Source organism: Tamandua tetradactyla, chromosome 5, assembly GCF_023851605.1.
Source record: "Tamandua tetradactyla isolate mTamTet1 chromosome 5, mTamTet1.pri, whole genome shotgun sequence".
NCBI classification, from domain to species: domain Eukaryota; kingdom Metazoa; phylum Chordata; class Mammalia; order Pilosa; family Myrmecophagidae; genus Tamandua; species Tamandua tetradactyla.
In genome coordinates, this window is record NC_135331.1 from 42,547,154 (window position 1) to 42,567,379 (window position 20,226).

Sequence of the window (20,226 nt, forward strand, 5' to 3'; positions counted from 1 at the left end):
AACGTGGTTAGTAACACAAGAAAAAAAAAAACTAAGAATTTTCAATTTTCACCTCTGACCACAAATATGAGTGAAATAATAGCCTGTTGTACACATCCCAACTACCCAGATGCAAATTCCACTGGTCCCACTGGACTCTTCCCTGCTCTTAACACAAAAGATGGGAGGAGAGCAGTCAAGGCAACGATTCCCTGGCGAGACTGCTTGGATTTGAACCCTGACCCTGCATCTCCTATCAAGTCAGTTACCCTCTGTTCTCAACTTCCTCATTTGTAAAGAGCAACACCGATGTGACAATAAGTGGGGCACCACACTTAAGGCACTTAGAGCAGTGCCTGGCATACGGACCACTTAGTAAATATTAACTTATTATAATCTCAAGTTCTGTATTCCATTCTCCAAAAAAACAAAAGCAGAACCCAAAGTAAGCCAACTAAATTTAAGAATCACATTAATCTCATGGAACTGAGCCATCTGAATGGGGAAGAATTTCTTCCTGCTTAACTTTCACCTCGGAAGGTTTAAACCTAAGGGTAAAATCCACCTGTAGGTAAGCAAAGCTAAAAGAACAAATGTTTCTGCTACCAAGAAGAGGTTTGTAAATGCTTTCTGTATAACATGAGATCAGTTTTAAATACAAATGGAGAAAGGTGAGAAGTTTCCTTTCACTTAGCACTTGAAAGAAATTAACATTTTATTGAACAGATATATTTTTCTGTTTCTGCTCATTAACTGAAGGAGAAAAAAGCAGCACAAAACCCAAGGTCTCAAAACAAAAGGGCTAACTTCCCAACACGTCCCCATCCAAACAAGGAAGTTGCTTTTTTTTTTTTTTTTTTTGGCTTGTTTTTTGTTTTGAGATCTTTAAAGCTAAATATAGGGTTTTAAAAGCTAAAATTAGACCCCAGACGGTTAGATGACACCTGCTGCCCTTGCGCAGGCAGAAATGAAAGGCAGACACCTGACTTCAGTTTGACCAAGAAGCAGCCGTCAAGACTGATGGAATTCAAACAGCTGGGGCAAAGACAAAAGATGGGGCTGAGGAAGCTGAGAGGGGTGACAGCTGGCTGGGGCAGACCCAGGGCATGACTCAGCTCCTCCGACTACTCTCCATACTCTCCGACTCGTGGCAGCCCCACGAGAAGGGCTACGCGTCCCGGAAGTGCTACGCGTCCCGGAAGTGCTATGCGACCTGGAAGTGCTAAGTGACCAGACGCGCTAAGCAGACCGGAACACCCACGTTCCTTAGTTTGTCCCCTCATTTCTCACCTGCGCTGCAATCATACAGGTCTAGTCACATCTTCCCCCTCCCCACTCCACTCCCATCCTCCTCATCCCCCTCACTAATCTTAAGCTTTCTAGACGCCTCGGTCCTTGGGGCCTCTCTTCAGCTCTCCATATCTTAGCCATCCTGAAAGCACTTCAGGATGCCTTCCGTGACTACCACAATCACAGCAAGACCTAAATTCCCTCTCCCAGCCCTAAATTCCTAAACAAACGTGTTCATCCGGTGTTTGAAGCCCAAACACATCCGAGGCCGCATGCCACTTCTGTCCCCAGAGCAGTTCTTCCTCTTAACTTTGGTTTTTCTTTTAATGCCATCACCACATATCCAAGCTCAAAATCTAAGCTGCTGTCTCCTGCAGCACTACAACCGTTCATTCATTCATATATTTTTGACATTTTGTTTGCTTGTTTTGTATGCCACCTGTGGGGGGTCATATTTCATTCTTTTTCTATGTGAATATCCCATTGTTACAGCCCCATTTGCTGATTTTTTTGTTTGCTTGTCTGGGAAGTGCATGGGCTGAGAATTGAACCTGGGTCTCCCACATGGCAAGTGAGAATTGAACCACTGAACTACCCTTGCACCCCATTCATATTTATTTTGAAGCATGCTGTTGAGCAGTAGTACCAGGTGCCAGGTACTGATCTAAATGGCAAGGATAATGCAGCAATGAACAAGACAGAGATCCCTGCCCTTATGGGGTGGTCTAGAGAGAGAGAGAGAGATTACAAATAATGATGTATGAGGACCCAGTCTTGTGGATTCTAAATACCCAGTGCCTCTCATGCACCAAACTTCTTTTCCATCTTGAGAAGCGGGTTATTGTTGCTTCTCTAGATATTCCAACTGACCTCCATGCCTTCAGTCAACCTTCAAGTGCAAGACTACATCCAGGTCTGTTCAACACTTTTCCACAGTCTTTACAAAGAGTGGTCAAAAGAGAAAAAGCTGGGTGGGGAGGGGTCAGGAGGCCATGTCCTATGAAGAAGAAGCAGGGGATGGCTGAACCAGCTGAGTAGACTTGAGCAAACCAAGGCTCTCGGAGCACAAATGGACTGTCGCATGGAAGAAGGAAGTTCCCTTCTAGCCCAGATTTGAGAAAGATCTGGGTAGATGAAGAGCCTTCTAGTTAGTAGTCTGTTCATCGTGACTACTGGCTGCTTCTCAATTTTCTGGGCTTCTGCCCCTTGGCACCCTCAAGTGGTCCTCGTGGGTTGATATTGGACACATAGGACATAGCACAGGAAAGGCACCCTGGCACAGCAGAAAGACTGCCTTTGGAATTTGGGGTTCAAATCCCAGCCGAGCCACTGCCTAGCTGTGATGTCTTATACTGAATTCTCAACCTTTCTCAACTGTTTGTTCATCTGAAAACAAAAGGTGGCTAAAAAGGTCTATCTTGCTGGGCTGTTATAAAAAGCAGAAAGAATATTTATAAAGAACTTGGCACATCGGGGCAATCAATAAAATGAGCTACTGACAATGTTAGATATTTTGGGAGGCCAAGATAATTAACTTAGTTTATAGCCTATGAAGTGTTTTACCTCATGGCGACCCAATTGTCTGTATTTTATAGATGAGGAAAATGAGGCACAGAAAGTTCAATCAACTTGCCCAGGATCCTACTGCTAATAACTGGTGGAGCCAGCCTGGCTTCAGAGTCTCTTCTTGTAGTCACCACACAATGACATTGTTGCAGAGAGAGGAGAGATGAGGCTTGAAGTTGGCAGACCTCAAATTTTCACCTACTAACTGTCGGACTTGGCCAAGTTATAGTTACTTCATTTCTCTGCGTCTGTTTTCCCAGCCATAAAACAGGAATACCAACCCCTTTACCTCAGACAGTTTAGAGGAGGATTTAATGATCTGACCTGTTTAACTGTCCTGAACATAGTTTTCCTCCCTGAATTGGGAAAGAGATTGAACCGAACATGTTCTGTGACCCTCTTCAACATATATGGGTGGAGCTAGTGTCCTGGGAATTCACAACACATCAAGCAAAGTCACAAGTTCATATTTTAATGGCTGGTTTCAGAAAGATTTGGAAAGCTGCCCCTGGTCACCCCACCCCTCCCCTCCCCTACCACAACTTTATTTTTTCCTCTACATCCAAGTTGGGGGTGGAAAAACTGTTGCAAAATAAGGGCTTAAGAATCTCTTTTGGACTTTGTGGTTAGACCATCTAGTTCTCTGAAAGGAATAATTAACATGTGGGCTTAAAAAAAAAAAGCGCTCTCCTAAAGCTGGGGAAGGGAGTGATGTGTAAAATAGCTGTAAGGATGAGGGATGTGAAAGACAAATGCCGATTTATAGACTGAAGGTGTCCTTGGATGCATACCTCAAACCTCCTTTTCTTTCAGCTCCCCGTTGGCCTGCAGCTTGACTGGGGAATAAATCAAAATCAACAGAGGAGGTGAGAAAAAAAAAAACAGCAGTTGAAAGCATCCTGCAGCCCTGCCTGTCCTTGGCTGAGGGAACACCTCCTACCAGCCAGCTCCTGCCCTCACTGGAATGTACTTCAAAGGGTAACGAATGACAATAACCTCTTCTGAAAGTGTTCTGCTTGTTTTAAATGTGTATGGAGAAAAGAAAGGATTCCACAAAAATGGAAGGTTGGATTGTTTTAATTACAAAGGGTGGGGTAACAAATGAAAAGAAAAATAAAGAAAATATTTCAAAATCCTAACATTAAAATAGTTATGCTGGTGCAGAGAAGTTGCTCTTTCTGCCAAAACCCTGAGGGACTTCAGAGGTAGAACGTTGAAATATTTACCTTCTTTATAGAAAAACAAAGCAAAACAAAACAAAATGAACTCCCCAAGTAATTCTCTTTTAAACTTTGTGCCAAGGGATTCTAGAAATCCATTGTCACATTTCCTGGAACCTCCCTATTTGAAGTAATTCATCAAACATGCTCAGCTGCCAGGCTGTCACTATAAAAGGACAAACCTGAAACTGACACTTTGGGGAAGACGTTTGTTGAATCCGTAATTATTATCCATGACCTGTTTATTGCTCTTTTAACTCAGGATATATAGAACAATCTTGTGCTATTCCAGTCTGTTTCTGTTGTACTTTAGAATCATGTTTTTGGGAAAGCATTATAATTTAGGCAGCTCTCTCTCTTCACTTAAAAAAACGCTGACTCAATGAATATGATTTCTGAATCGTTAAATTCATATCTCTTTTTGTCTCCAGTATCTTAGAGCAGCTAGAAGTAAAAACCTAAAACTGTGGAACTGTAACCCATGTCACTCTGAAATATGTTCTAAAACTAATTGTGGTGCTGTGCTTTGAAATTTACTGCTTTTTTTTTTTTTGTATATATGTTATTGTTCACAAAAAAGAAAGAAAAAATTCGATTACGATGATAAAATATTTAAGCCTTTTAGCTTCCTATATTCTGGAGCAGCTAGAAGGAAAATCTGAGAGGATTGTATGGTAGCCCATGACAAACTCTGAGATCTGTCACTTGTTGAAGAGTGATTTGAAAACTATTGCTTTTTATTTCATTGTTTTGTATATATGTTATACTATACAATAAAAAAAGTTAAAAAAAAAGCTGAATGGATTTTGAAATAGAATCTTTTGTCATACCTCAGTGATTTTACTAAGAGCACATATAAGAGACTGCTTTTCCTTTGAGCAAACTTATGACTCTCCATTTAAGAAATATGACCAGTTAACCACATTTTTTGAAAGGGTACTTTTTAAAAGGCTAGAACTGGTATTAATTCTCAGTAACAAATGAATGCTTAGACATATTAGAATATGGGACATGCAAGCAAATAAAACACTAGAATGGAAACTCTATGCAGGTAGGAACCAGATCTGTCTTTTCATTGCTGTACATTTAGTGCCTAGAGCATTTGGTGAATAAACAAATGGAAAGAAATGAACTTAGCAACTGCAGAGGGATGTATATAATTGACTAAGGGTTGGGCAAAATGGCCTCCAACCCGAATTCTATGAAACGATGTTCTAAGAACTAAATTGTCGTCCCAAGTTCTGAAAGGAAAGACTTTATGAAACAGCTGCCATTTAGGCTTCATAACCTGTTGTGATAGGACACTTCTTAACCTCTCTAGAGAGTTATTTGTCCCAGGATGAAAAATAGACCTCAGAAGCTTCCCCCACCCCAGCTCTGCTGGCAGCCAGCTGCTTCTCTCCACGCAGAGCTGGGTCATTCATTTTATTACATGTGATAAAATTAACTCTTTGTCCGTGGGCCAGCCAGACCCTGCAGCAACCAGCCAGCTGAGCAGGCATGTGTGAGACCTGCGGAAGGAATTCCACCGCCTCCTGCCCAAACCTTTCTGCCTTGTCCCCGTTGCCCTGGCAACCAGAAGCTGAGCACAGTTGGCATTTTTTTTTTGACAAGGTGCATTAAGGAAAGGATGGGGCTAAAAGCCGTGCTGCATGTATTTGAGAATTATAATGTTCTTTTACCCAATACGGTCCCTTGAGAAGGGGCAAGAGAGAGTAAAGACCCCTCTCATGACATGCTTTCAGGCCCTGGTTGCTGATAGGAGGTCTGCAGAGTTAAAATCCAAGCAGAAGCCCCCACAGCTTCATATTTAAGTGAATATATGCATTAAGACAAAATATTCTCCTGAAATAAAGCCATGCGTTTGTTTTCCTATCAAGGAATCATTCTTTTAGGTGACCAACTAGGGACTGAGCAGCCTGTTTCTCCATTTCTTACCGGTTACAATTTTTCATTTCACTTGGTAAAGTTGCAACGGTGACCCTTATGATACTATAACTGTGAAGTTAGGATTTAAGAAATGATTATGATTACTGAATCATTATAAAGATATTTCTTTTTACTTTCTAGTATGTTAGAATAGACAGAGGGAAATACCTGAAATTTCTCAACTGTCATCCAGCTGCCTTGATCTCTGATACTGATTGTATAATCATGGGGCCTTTATCTTGTGATTGTACAAGCCTTGTGACCGACCCTCACTTGTACCCCCTTATCCTGCTTTTCAACTTTTAGTCTTATGATCGCTAAAGACAGTCCCTAATGGTCACTCATGGAGAGCGCTGAGTCAGCCCAGAACTAACCCACCCAAATAATTCCAAGACTGTTTTGCTAGGCAGGACTAGCTAACCAAAACGAGCCCAGCTGACATGCACAGAAGCTTAAACTTTAAAGTACAAGTGAACTATACCTTACTATAGCACTAAAAATCAAGCCCATCATCATATTAAGGCTACCATTTTCTCATGCATTCTGTGACTAAGCATGTCCTCAGTCTGCACATGCTCAGTAATTAGATCACCTCTAACCTCATCATCTCGAGCCATTGTGCTCATTATCCTAAAACCTGTCCTTCTTTTGATACTATAAAACCATCAGAGTTACTGCAGTTCAGGGAGACAAGATTTTTAGGTGGATAGTCCATCTGATCTCTTGCTTTGTGCTCAGCAATGAACTCTGTCTCTCTACAAAACCCCAGTGCATCAGGCAGAGAACCCACAGCCTTCGATCAGAATCAATACTGAACAAATACTGGATTGAATGCAAAGCTGTAACAGCAGAATATCCCATAGTCATTGTGGGCCTGTGTGACTCATTAAAAAAAATTTTTAAGCTTTTAATTTTAAAATGTATGTCCAATCCTAGTGTAGAAAGGATTCCAGATAGCCCTGCAGCTTAGAATAGGTACATCCAAAGTCACAGTACAATCTCCATGACTGATACAGAATAAATGATTTCCCAACATTGGAAGAAAGAGGTTACCAAACCATATTGTAATATGCTACTAATTTCTTTTACTTAAACAGATTTGTAATGAAATTTCCCTCAAATCCATTTTGTTAAAATCCTGGCACAATTTTGGTGCCAACAAGTTAGCCCATAAGCCCTTGGCTTGTTAAGCATTTATCAGATTGTGCAATTAGGATTGAAGAATTGTCTTATCCATACTGCAATATCATCAGACTATATCCCTAAAGGAAAAAAGGGCACAGTAGAAGGAAGAGGAAGAAGCAGAAGAAACAAAACTGCCTATTTACATGACACAATAGCTTATAAGGATCTTTCATACTCATCTTATCACTTGAGCATGAGAAAGAGCAATGATGATTTCCAAAACATTAGAGAATAATTCATCGATTTACTAAATTTTGCCAACCTCCCTTCCTACTACAGAGAAAAAGAAAAGAATGTGACCTCTCTCCTAGAAGGCAAGAGCCCGGAGAAAACAGGCTCTGCAACTCTGATTCTCCTGTAAGCAAAGTGGAAAGCCAGGCAGATTACAAACTGCCCAGTGAACAAAGGATGGTCAGGGACTCGTTCACTTCCCAGGAAGTGGGAGTGGGAGAGACTGCGCAAACAAAAGTAGAGAGAAAATCTTCGAACTTTACTTGGCCCACTATTTCCCACAACCCTACAGATTGTGGTGCTGGAAGGCAGCTAAATAGGTAGTCCAAATATCACTTTTACTTCCAGCCCATTTCCCTGCCCCTGCCCTAGCTTAGGTGTAAGTACAGAGAGACAAAAAATGATCAAAAGAAGGAAGTAAAAAAAAACCTCACCAAGATGATACACATAATCCACACATGAATAATCAGGCATCTTGGTAAACTCCCCAGAGAACTATCATGGAACACTCCAACACCATGTATTGTATGGCCTTCCATAACACCTTTGATAATTAGGAGCAGGGTGGGGGAAAAAACTTCCACGATTAAAAAGTCTATGTAGACCTTTTTCCTGCACTCCACAGTGAAGATAAGACACCACAATCATCCATTCCATCTCCTCTCCCTAACTACACACATACACACACACACACACACACACACACACACACACACACACAGAGCTGAACTACATGAGCTGTTCTCCTTAGCAAAATCTGGATGGCGTTTTCTCACTGCTGTCCTCTACAGTGGAAATGCACACTATGATGCAGCAAAATGCTCCGAGTTCCTTTAGGGATCAGCATTGCAAGAACTTGGAATTTCTGTAATACGAACCATCCATACTTCACTCTGGTTCAAAGGCACCTACAGTTCGAATAAATGAAACAATTTGGGCCATTTCCCCCCACCCCTTTTCAGAAATACTTTCTGTGGGAAAGAAGGAGGTGGGAAAGAAAGAGAAACCCACAAAGAGGCAGAAACAGAGAAACGAATCATTCTTTACAGAATGTGTTAAGAAAAAAAACTCATCAGAATGTATTCAAATGAAACACAAAGAAAACATTTATAAATTCTACTATAATGCTGTTCAATTTACTCTACATTATAAAACAAAAACATTTTTCCAAATAGAATTATTATCCAAAGACAGAAAACAATAATATAATTTTTCCTGCACTGCACATCGAAAAACAATATAAACAACTGTTACTCTGAAATAACCAGGAAAGTTCAGACATAAATCCTCAGGGTAAAGTACAACTGTAGTTACATTATAAAGTTGTATTCTTCCAATTTGGAGGAAAGTTCATCTGGATAACAAAGCACAAATTATATTCATTTCCCTCGTGGTGGGAAATTCACCATGTATTTCACATACAGTATAGATACTTATGCTCTAGAATTTATTTGATAAAAAATACATTATTCACTTATGGAAGTCAATGTATATTTTTGAAAGCCCTAGACATAACTAAAGAAAAAAAATGTTTCCCCTCTCTGGAACAGTTCACTTATTTTCTTAAACCAGTGAAAGGAAGCTACATATGTATCTTGTGCCGTGTGAGTCATAAAGACAAGTCTGAGGAATTAGAACAATAAACTGATGTTTCCTCCCCAAAATGTAGCCAGCAAAATTTATGAGACCTGCAAACATGGACTACATTAGTTTCACAATACAGAAGAAAAGAATTCTGCTTTTCTGTAAGACCAAGCCATTGAAGCAGGGAAAAAAAACTGTAGGTTCCTTCAAGGATTCTTTTGTAATCAGTTTTTGAAGTTTAGCACTGACCCTCTGTGTACACACAACTGCCTTCTGTTGACTGGCTGAAAAAAATGAATGAATGAAGTGTGGCAAAAAGGCAAGCCGACCAATACCCAGACAGTTTTGCAGGGCACTCTATCAGAGTCCTTAAGACAAACCATTTCCTTTCTCATTCTCCCTTCAATTGCTTCCAATCCTTTCTCACACTTTACTGTGGATCAAAGATGGCTACAGATTCTTTGTCATCCCTTCCATGTAGTAATGTCCCTTCTACTCTTTGCTTCTATCTGGGTGGGCTCTCGTAACAGCTTTGGTGAAGAGAATATGGCAGAAGTGACTCTGTGACAGTTTCCAGAGCCAGAACCTTGGAAACTGGCAGCTTCCACTTCATATCTCTTGGAACATTCTCTGGGAGACTTGAGCTGCTCTATAATATGTCCCACTACCCTGAGGCTGCCACATAAGAGATACCATGTACAGATGTTCCAAGCTTCAGGCCCAGCTAAGCCCAGTCTTCCAGCTGCCCCACCATAGTGCCACAAATTTCAGTGAAGTCATCCCAGGCCCTCCAGACCCGTTCACCTGCTAGCTGAACACCACCAAGAACCATCAGTTGATGCCACGCAGAGCAGAAGAACAGCCCAGCTGAGCCCTCTCCAAATTCCTGACCCACTAAATCACGTGATATAATACTAGGGTTATTTTTTTAAGCCATTAAGTTTTGGGATAGTTTGTTATGCAGCAACTGATAAACGGAACATGCTCTTTTCCCTCCATTTTCTCCTTCCTCTCTTTCTAAAGATTATCAGTGGAAGCCAAAGGCACCCATGCTAAAATAGCTAGTCTTTATAACCATAGGTTGCCTCTAAATGACAGCTCACATGAAATGCTGGGAGAAGAAACTGGAGTCTATTCACGAGATATGGATTAAGACTTCAGGCCTTTAATACTTCTAGAGCAGGAAGCTTTACCCTGATGGCAACCTCTACTGACCCATTGATCTTGGCACCAGGGAGCCTCGAGCCTTGGAATCACCACTAGGCACCAGAGAAGGCCATACCTGCCTCATGAGCTCCTCTTGGCGCATTCTAATTCTCTCTCTCTCCATCTGGATCCTCTGAAGTCGCAGTTTCTGCTGCTGCTGCTGCTGTGTGGTCAGCGCATTGGGTATGCTCAGGAGCCCTGCTGGTGGGTTCTGAGTAGGGTGGGTCTGCTGGCTGAGGGAGCTGGGTGCCATCTGCTGCTGGTGTTGGTGATTCATCACTATGGAAGGGAAGAACAGAAAGGGGGTTAACAACTGGCCCTACAGTGCCTTATCAAAATGAGACCATCAGAATGCTTTGTACTTTGGAGTATAAATTCCTGACATGCCCTCCAAAGTACTTTACTGTTAATCATTACTGTTTGAACAATTATTACCTTAATTCAATTCATGGAAACTCAGATACTGGCCCCACTCCCGACTCACCTGGTCTCAGCTTTTGAGATTGGTTAAAAATTTTATTTCACACCTCCCTATGTCTAGGGTACATTTCAAGTTTTACATGGAACGCTGTGGATGAGAGTAAATTCCACAAAGGTTACCATGACTTATGAGATACTCTCATCAGGACATCTGGGTGTGTGAGTGCTTGCTGAGACAATCTGTACTTTTCAGCAGAACTAAGGAAAATATTAAATCATTGATACGTGGTGGATATATAATGACATCTAGGATGGATGAGTAAATTGATAAGCAACATGTAAAGCAAAACCCCTAGATCAGAGAACTACACAATCAGTACCCTGTAAATGCTTTGTTAAAAAAGGACATCCCTTGGGCAGGCCACAGTGGCTCAGCAGGCAGAGCTCTCACCTGCCATGCAGTAGATCCAGATTTGATTCCTGGTGCCTGCCCATGCCAAAAAAAAAAAAAGGGTGGGGGGATGCAAGGATAGTTCAGTGGTAGAACTCTCACCTGCCATGTGGGAGACCCAGGTTCAATTCCCAGCCCATGCAATTTCCAAAACACAAATAAACAAAAATTCAACAAATGGTGCTGTAAAAATGGGATACTCCCATGGAAAAAGAATGAAATGTGACTCTGCCATACAGCATACAAAAAAAAAAAAAAAAAAAAGGACATCCCAAAGAATCATGAGTTATATCTGACCAAGAAAATAAAGTTTAAATTTTTGCAAAGGAAATAAAATCATGAGACAAATTGCATAAAAATGTCAATCATGTTTGTGACTAGATAAAGGCACTAGAAGTATTTTAAACTTCTTAAAAAATTCTTTATCTGAATTTAACCAACATTTTTAATATCAGCTTGCAGAGCTTCACTTAAGACTTTTTAAAATTCTTCAGTAGGTTTTATAATCAGCATCCCCACAGAAATTCATTTTAAAACCTGCTATTTTTTTCCAAAATGGTTTACCAGTCAAATTTGGCTAACTGTAATAAATAAAGCCATGCTTTCTTTCTATTTGTGTCGAGATCAAGGGCCAAAGACAAGGTATAATTTTAAATGCTCACTTCATTTCTGAGAAATTAACTCAGTTTTTGTTATATTTGGTAACACTACCTCTAAATGATAAAGTTATTGGCCTATTTCACTTAAAAGTGCAAAAGGTAAATATTTTAGATCATGGGTATCTACATAAGGATATTATGTGGAAACATATTCTGTGACTAAATTTTCATAAAGTAATTTAAAATAGCCCAACTAACTATGTATCAAATGAATGTGTATTCCCACAATTCAAAGACGACAGAAGTTACTAAAGTACTAACAGCAGAGGAGAAAAGGTCGAACTATTCTAGTCTGATGTCCAGGAACAAATTGTTGTGGCTAGTTCCAAAAAAGGGATTTTACACAAATAGAATCACGTGGCTAGATTCTGGAATATACATGTGGCTACATATTTATGAATGAATGTGTGTACATATATCTTCAAAAGACAGTACCGACACTTAAGGTTCTCTACAGAACTGGTTTCCTTGAGAGAGAAGCCCATGGCAATGACTTCCCCAGGTGGGAGTGGGATAAAAACATTCACTTTTTTATTCACGCACTCACTCAAACATTTATTCCATTCCCACTGTGTGCCGAGCATTGGACCTGAAACTGAATAAATAGCTCCTGCACTCACAAGAGCTAGTGGGGACCTGGAAGGGGCTTGTAAAGGAATGAGAGGATGTCTGTGGAATACTAGAACATTAGGAACCACAGGGATCATCCAGCCCAGTCCCCTTATCTAATGGAAGAGGGACCATCACCCAGAGGAGTAAAGGGACATGTCCTGGTTAGTAACAGGCAGAACCAAACCCGAAATCAAGGCCTGTGACACCCTGTCCACCTGCTCTGTCAACTGTCCCCAGCGTTCCTCTGCCACACCTTCAAATGAAGAACAGGAACAACTGCTGAAACTGAGACCAACCCTAGAAACACTCTGCTTTCGATGCCAAGGAGGGACTATTCACACCAAGGGCATCAGTTCAGGGACCTGGGCCCAGAGGTGTTTCAGGTTACGAACAGGAAGGGTCCTGGGAGGTTCAGGAGAGATTTACAACCCTCCACTCAGAAAAAACCACTACAGGGAAAGGTAAGAATATTTGGAGTATATTGCCTAAGCATTTTAGGTTTCGCTTTAAGAGTTAGCCTTCAACCAAAAATAAAAAAATCTCAGCTCCAGGCACACAGGAGCAGTCGATGCAATGAATGAATAAAACCAACTGGGCATTTCTTACGTTCCTAGTTTGAAAGCAGATAAAACAAGACAAAAAACATATAGCAATGACTGATGCCGAAATAACTGAAATGAGTGTTTCACTTCTAGAATTTGTTAGGGAATAATTAGAATCTCTATTTGAAGGGCTTGGGTGAGATCAGGTATTGTGCATACATAATACCAGTGGGGAAAAAGTTCTCTTAAAACCAGATTCAAGCAACACAAAATCCAGATATCCAGAAAGGCTTAATTCATAAAGCATATTTCAGGCCAGGGGAAGGAGGAATAATGGAAAAGAGTGATTATTTCAAAGGATAGCCATTTGCTCCTACTTATATAATTTCAATAGACAAAATGATGCCTAATAATGTCTATGGATAAATGTATAACTAAAATTTCCAAAATCAGAAATCCTCAAATTAGAAAAAAGAGACTTGAAAATCACAAATTATTAACCCTATGTTAATTTTCATTCCTCAGTCATTGAGAAATTTTTAAAAAACTTACTGGGGTCTGGAAATTTACTGACAAGATAAATAAATGAGAGTAGGACTGTCTTCAAAAGACCGTCTTTGTCAGTGTGTAAAATGCTGCACCAGGTCAACTCATAAACAATGCACTCTGTTTCGCAACTCCACACAGCAACCAAATACTTCTTAGTAGATCTTTTTAATGTTTGAATCCTTATCTGGAGGAGTGGAAGACTGGGGAGAAGAGCTTTCTGAAACCACACCCTTGCTAGTCTTAAAAACATCAGCCTTTATGGAGACATTTGAAGAGAGGGATGGTGGAGATGCTGTTTTTTTTCCCCACTTAATTTAGATTCGGCCATTCAGACTAAACATCTCTGGTTATTAACTGCAGAGACTGGAAGAAGAGTGGATTAGCCAATGCTTTTGTTTTCAAAGCAAAGCACACCAACACGAAAAGTCCGCATGGGATATTCGTGGCAGTATTTGCAATCCATTCGTTCTGAGGAATTCCAGGTAGCTCAATGGGTACTATGAAACGATCTCTAAGAAACACTGTTCAGAGAGGGAAAAATACCCAAAGAGGCAGAACCAGTTGTATGCATGAATTATTTATGTAATGTAAAAACACAAAACTGTGAAAGACAAATCAGAGTTGAGTTTGCAGACAACAGCATTTGATTTGGGACCCCAAAGTGTTGCTGCAGCAAAAGAAGCCAGAACAGAAGTCGCTTTGGGGTTCTAGGGATGGCAAACAATTTTTATAGATATAAAAAAGGAAGTTAGCTTGACTCCTATTGATTGGACAAGGGTTTGTCTGTCTTACAGGGGCTGCTTTAAGGCAGGTGGGATTTATTTTGTCTTGGGTCGAAGGTAATGAATGAAAGGCTTGGGTCAGCTGCCTAGGTGGGGATTTCAAATTTCAAAAGAGGAAACTCAACCAAAACCATTCCTGCCAATCCTAAAGATCACCTAGGCCGTTACATAAGATTTTGCAAAGGTTCCATGCCCTAGGGTGACTTTTCAGAAACCTAGAACTTCCAAATGGGTCCCTAGACCAAAGCAGAGGGACCAGCCTCTCTAGACATCAGCTAGTTCCGTCCCCCTATCCCATACTATCAATAGTCCTTCCAACATGAAAAAGTTGGAATGGGCATAGCCCAAATACCCATAAAGAGTGGGAGAAAGATCAAAGGTGATGGTGAAGTTATGCAGAAAATTTAGGGTTTAACAAATGAGTATGATTGCTGAATCATTATATTGATATTTCTTTTAGTCTCCAGTATCTTAGAGTAGCTAGAAGTAAAAACTGTAAATTGTGGAATTGTAACCCATATCAAACTCTGAAATCTGTTCTACAACTAATTGTTACAATGTGCTTTGAAATTTATTGTTTTGATGTATGTTACTTTTCACAAAAAAGAAAAAAAAGTAGATTGTGATGATAAATGCACAGCTATATGATGATATTATAAACCACTGAGTGTACATTTTGGATAATTACATGGTATGTGAATGTATAACATATATCAATAAAAAATAAAAAACTGAGAAAGTTGGAAACTCAAGAGGACATGGTTATTTTGGATCTGAGGGGCCTTTAGGGCTTTTTCTATATAATTTTAACAAGATAAACAGATGGCAATGACAAACTCAACATTTTCTTAGTGGAGTGAAAGGGGACAATCCTAAAATTATTTGAAAACCAACAAATAAGGCTTAGGATATAATCAAGATCATCAGAGCTGGAGACCCCATCTGGTGCAATATGAAGAGACCAATACCCAAAGAAAGAGTGAATTTGGTCAAGGTCACAAAAGTAGCTAGTGTATCCTGAATCCATGTCCACAATTCAACCCGTCACTCTGCTCTCCCCAGTTCTTTAATTCGAATCATCAGTCAGCCTGCTCTGAAACAGAAGCTTGTGAGCGTCAAGGGGTGGCTGAGGCCCTTTAAAACCACAGCTTTTGTCAGCCATTCAAAGACAATGGAGGGAGAGGAAGGCCCAAGGCAGAACTAAACAGAAAGATCCTCAGGAGACCACGGAAAGGCAAAACATCCAAAGCTGCAGGGAACAAAATACTCCTTGGGATAATATTCCACCACATTTTAGGGAGAGAACAATAGCTCAGTTTAAAAGGGGGGGGGGGGGTATGGGCGGAGGCAGAGTATCCCAAATGCAATATCGGAAGCCAAACCAGATTAAGGGCAGACTGCCATAAACCACCTCAAAAAGACTAAAGACCTCATCAGTTCTAGACCTTTGCCATTTCCACAGAAGATTTTTTTTCACCAAAGCAGGAATGCATCAAATCTAAAGCAGGGACTTTTTTTGTTTTCTTTCTAAGAGAGTCAGAATTTAAATCTCTGATTTATCTTTTTCTTTCTTTCTTATTTATCATTATTATTTTTGGTAATTGGCTTTCTTTTCTGGGTTTGGAAATAGATATAATCATGCTCTGCAGATATGTGACCAGAAACAATTAATTGGTAGCACTCAGTATAAAAGAGAACAACAAAAATAAACCCTACGACATCTGACATACGAACGCCCTTCTGATTCAATGAGTGTGTCTTTGGTGACTCTTTCACAAAATGAACTGGGGAAGGGGCGGGCTGGGGCTTTTCACATTGGGTATGACCCTCTGCTGAACGCTCCCCAGGATAATGGACAATTGATGCACCCTCTGTCCCACTCCAGCAAACACACTCGGTCATTTCTACAAAGCCTAGGGGCAAGTGCAAGACCAGAGAGGTACCTGAAGTCAGAGGTACCTGCAGTGCACATCATTTGCTATATGGAAAGCAATCATGGAAAAGGCGAAGACCTCGCTCCTCAATTTCTGCTTTTTCCAGCACCAGAGAACAGAGCAACAGCTCACAGAAAAAGCACTCTGGCAGCTTCCCCGAGCCAGGAGCTGCAGACCGTGAAGGAGGCCAAGGAATCAGAGGCTGCCCAGAGCGCCTCCTGGAATGTTTGACAAATGTCTTTTTGGCCTTGGAGAGGTCCAGGGGCTTGCTTTTCTGTATCCTGAGCTTGCTTCCATCGTTTAAAAATTTGCTTTAGTTACACATGCATGCATGCACACACAAAAAGCCAAGTGAAGAAAACAGAACCATTACCATAATCCCAAATATAACAACCATCACGGGCCGACATGGGGCTAGTTTGGAGTAGAATATGGACAGTACAACCAGTGCCCTAATGGCTAAAGCCACCCGCGAGCCCTAGAAAAACAGAGAAATCACACCCTTCAAGTCCTTCTCTCCAATTTATATGTGAGTCTGGGGAGGGCAAAGAAGACTATCTGTAATTAGTTATGTGCTTCTTGTCCCATTTTCCACCTCCTCTCTCCTTTGACAACAACGTTCTCAGCTAAGGTATCTCTAAACTTGGCAGTTTGAGTTGGACTTTTAAAAGTACGTGATTTTGTCAACATACCTCCACAAGCACTCCAAGACTTTTTTCACTTCCAGTTACCCATCCCCAACGGTCCTTCTATTTCATCAATAACAAAGACAGTTTCACGTGTTATTGACTGTGGTTTATTAATTTAATAAGAATATACATCCAGGAGTCCATATTTATATAAATAAATGATTGAATAAATAAATTGAGAAGAGACAAATGCCATGTGCAGAAGAATTCTAAATAATTTATACAAATAAACCTTCCTCAAGGAGTGGCACATAACACCCTACTCCTAAAGTGTGGGCTTGCACAAAGTGACTTCCTTCTAAAGATGGAAAGGGAGAGGGACAGGTTGATGGTAATTTTATAGTGGAGAGACTTGACAAACACTACCTCAGACAGACACTCGAGGTCAATGCCAAGTGATAAATCATGTTGATAATGGTACCCTTGATAGGACGTGAGGAAAACAGCACCTTAATTCTGCAGCCTCACCAAAACCCAAAGCCCAAAACCCCAGTCTAATCATGAGAAAATCATCAGATAAATTCCAGTAGAGGAACACCCTACAACAGAACTAAGACTCTTCCAAACTAAGTCTGTCAAGGTCATCAAAAACAAGGAATGTCTGAGAAAATGTTCCAGGCAAGAGGAGCTTAAGGAAATGCAAATAACGGCAATATATGGTGTCCTGAATCGGATCCTGGAACAAAAAAAAAGGGCATTAGGTAAAAACTAAGAAAATTCAAATAACATATGGATTTTAACTCATTATACTGTATCAATATTAGTTCTTTAATTGTAACAAATATACCAAACTAATGTTAATAAGTTTGGTAATAATAAGGGAAACCAGGTGAGGGATATATGAGTACTCTCTTATTATCTCCCTAATTTTTCTGTAAATCTAAAACCATTCTAAAAAATAGTCTATTTTTTAAAAAATACACACACATATAGGTAATTCTCATTGTGTGCAGATCCTGTATTTGTGACTTATTCATCTCCTTGCGAAATTTGATTTGTAACCCCAAAATCAACACCTGCAACACGTTCAAAGCCATTTGTAGACACGCACAGAGTGGTGAAAAATGCTTTCCTCCAAAATTTAATTTATTTTTTAGTAAATGTAAAAAGTAATAAGATTATATTTTATATTTTAAAAAAAAGTTCCTCAGATCAGCTGGTTTTATTTTTTCTCACTTTTGAGTGTTTTTATATTACACATTTGAAATATATTTTAGTTCATTTATTTCTAGTTTGTGGTAAATTTTAGGATTTTTCCACCATCCTTGAACAATTTTTCTTTTGTCAAATATATGGGGAAAAACTGATTCTAAAAGTAGAGTCTGTACAAAAAGAAATCTTCAGAAAAGTGCCTTCTCCTTAACCCTTTTAGCCTCTCCATCTAATTCCTGCCCACTCCCTTTAAAAAAATTTTTTTTTATTGTGAAATATAACATATGCAAAAAAGTGACACATTTCAAAGTACATTTTAACGACTAGTTATAGAACAAATTTCTAAGTATGCTACCGGTTACAGTTCCCCAATTTCAGGTATTTCTGCCTAGCTACTCCAATATACTAAAGACTAAAAAGAAATATCAATATAATGATTCAGTAGTCATATTCATTTGTTAAATCCTACCTTTTCTGTTACAACTCTTCCCTCTTATTGGTCCTTCTCCCAATATTTATGTATATTTGGGCAATGACCATTCTAACGTCTTCATGTTGAAAATGGATGTCAACATTATGGGGTAGGGGGATGCAACTGGTCAATGTCCTTGGAGAGACTGGGTTTAAGAAGGGCTTATCTGGTATAGGAACAATCTGGAAGTTTTAGGTTTCTAAAAAATAAACTTAGTGAATGAAACTTTTATAGAGTCTCAGATAGAGCCCTGGGTATTCTTGAGAGTTTTCAGGAATATCGTTGATTAGGGCTTGGCATCCCATGGGAATCTGCAATATCTATTTGAAACTTGCATAAGCATAACCTCCAGAATACTTCTCAACTCTATTTGAACTCTCTTAGCCACTGATACTTTATTTCGTTACATTTCTTTTTCCTGTTTTGGCGAAGAAGGTGTTGTCAATCCCATGATGCCAGGGCCAGGCCCATCCCTGAGAGTTGTGTCCCAGGGAGACTTACACCCCTGGAAGTCATGCCCAGGGGGAAAGTAGTGAGTTTATTTGCAGAGTTGGGCTGAAAGAGAGAGAGGCCACATCTGAGCAGCAAAAGAGGTTCTCTGGAAGTGACTCTTAGGCATAATTATAGGTAGGCTTAGTTTCTCTGATACAGAAATAAGTTTCATAAGAGCAAGCCTCAAGATCAGGGACTTGGCCTATTAACTTTGGAGTCCCTAATGCCTGAGAAAGTATTAGGTATTTTCCATGTGGGTAAGTTTAATAGAGCCATATTTTTTCTCCAGTCTTTAAGGGACTTTGCAAATACTTTTTTATTATCTGCCAACATTCTCTGGAATGCATCAGGATATTACACCAAGGTATACAGAATTACAAGATCTCATTGCCAGTTCTAGGCTCCATGTCTTTAGGTTACTTAAACGAACTGGTCAGACAGGTTAAATTAGACTGCGTGCTACAGAAAATTTAGATTTTGGACAAAATAAACATTTCTTACTTTGGTCTCACACAGGAGGTGAAGTTTTAGAATATCAACAATATCATCCTTTACACTGCATTCTGATTTACCTTAGTCCCAACCAGATCAACTTCATTCATATCTCTAATTGATATCTGATCTCTTTTCCAGTATCTTTAACATTTGATATATGAAGTAATGCTGACCTTCAGAGCTGTAGAACTCTAACTCTGAGTCTTAGTCGTCACATAGGTACCCAAAGTTCCAGGGAAATACCAGGTTATACACATTTATCACAGCATCTCAGAACTTAGAAGTAACACCTAAAACTCAGGAATAAACATGGCTGCTATAAGAGCTTACAGTCTAGGACCTATTTTTCTTCTAAGTATTTTCTAAATGAGACCATACAATATCTGTCCATTTCTTTCTGGCTTATTTTGCTCAACATAATGTCCTCAGGGTTCATTTACTTCGCTGCATGCCTCATGACTTCACTCCTTTCTGTAGTCACACAATATTCCATCTTATGCATACACCACAGTTTGCCCTCCCACTTCTCAGTCGATGTATCCTTTGGCCACCTCCATCCATTGCTCTTGTGAATAATGCCTGTGGGACGAAAATTTGGGATCTCCAAACACATACATGAAGCTGAGGTTGAACAAGGCAACACTCTGCTTTCTTGTCTCAGCTCTCAAACTGCAAACAAGTGTCCTTTCCATGATGTATTTGGCACCACATCTTTTTCATTTGTGTGCTTTCTGTTGGTGATTGCACTATTGAAAATGGCCCCCAAGAATAATGCCAAAGCACTGTC

The 20,226-nt window shown here is 40.0% G+C and overlaps 1 protein-coding gene and 1 long non-coding RNA gene across 2 annotated transcripts in view; one reads left to right on the forward strand and one right to left on the reverse strand.

The window, feature by feature from the left end:
* Positions 1-20,226, reverse strand: part of WWTR1 (WW domain containing transcription regulator 1) — a 129,630-nt gene that overhangs the window by 12,174 nt on the left and 97,230 nt on the right. Inside the window, exon 4 of the mRNA XM_077160757.1 lies at positions 10,267-10,469. Within this exon, the coding sequence (XP_077016872.1) occupies positions 10,267-10,469 (203 nt within the window). The remainder of the gene's footprint in view (positions 1-10,266; positions 10,470-20,226) is intronic.
* On the forward strand, positions 1,220-4,449 carry LOC143684081 (uncharacterized). Its single transcript, XR_013175840.1, has 3 exons — positions 1,220-1,288; positions 2,126-2,182; positions 3,649-4,449. It is a non-coding gene; the product is annotated as an uncharacterized LOC143684081 (long non-coding RNA).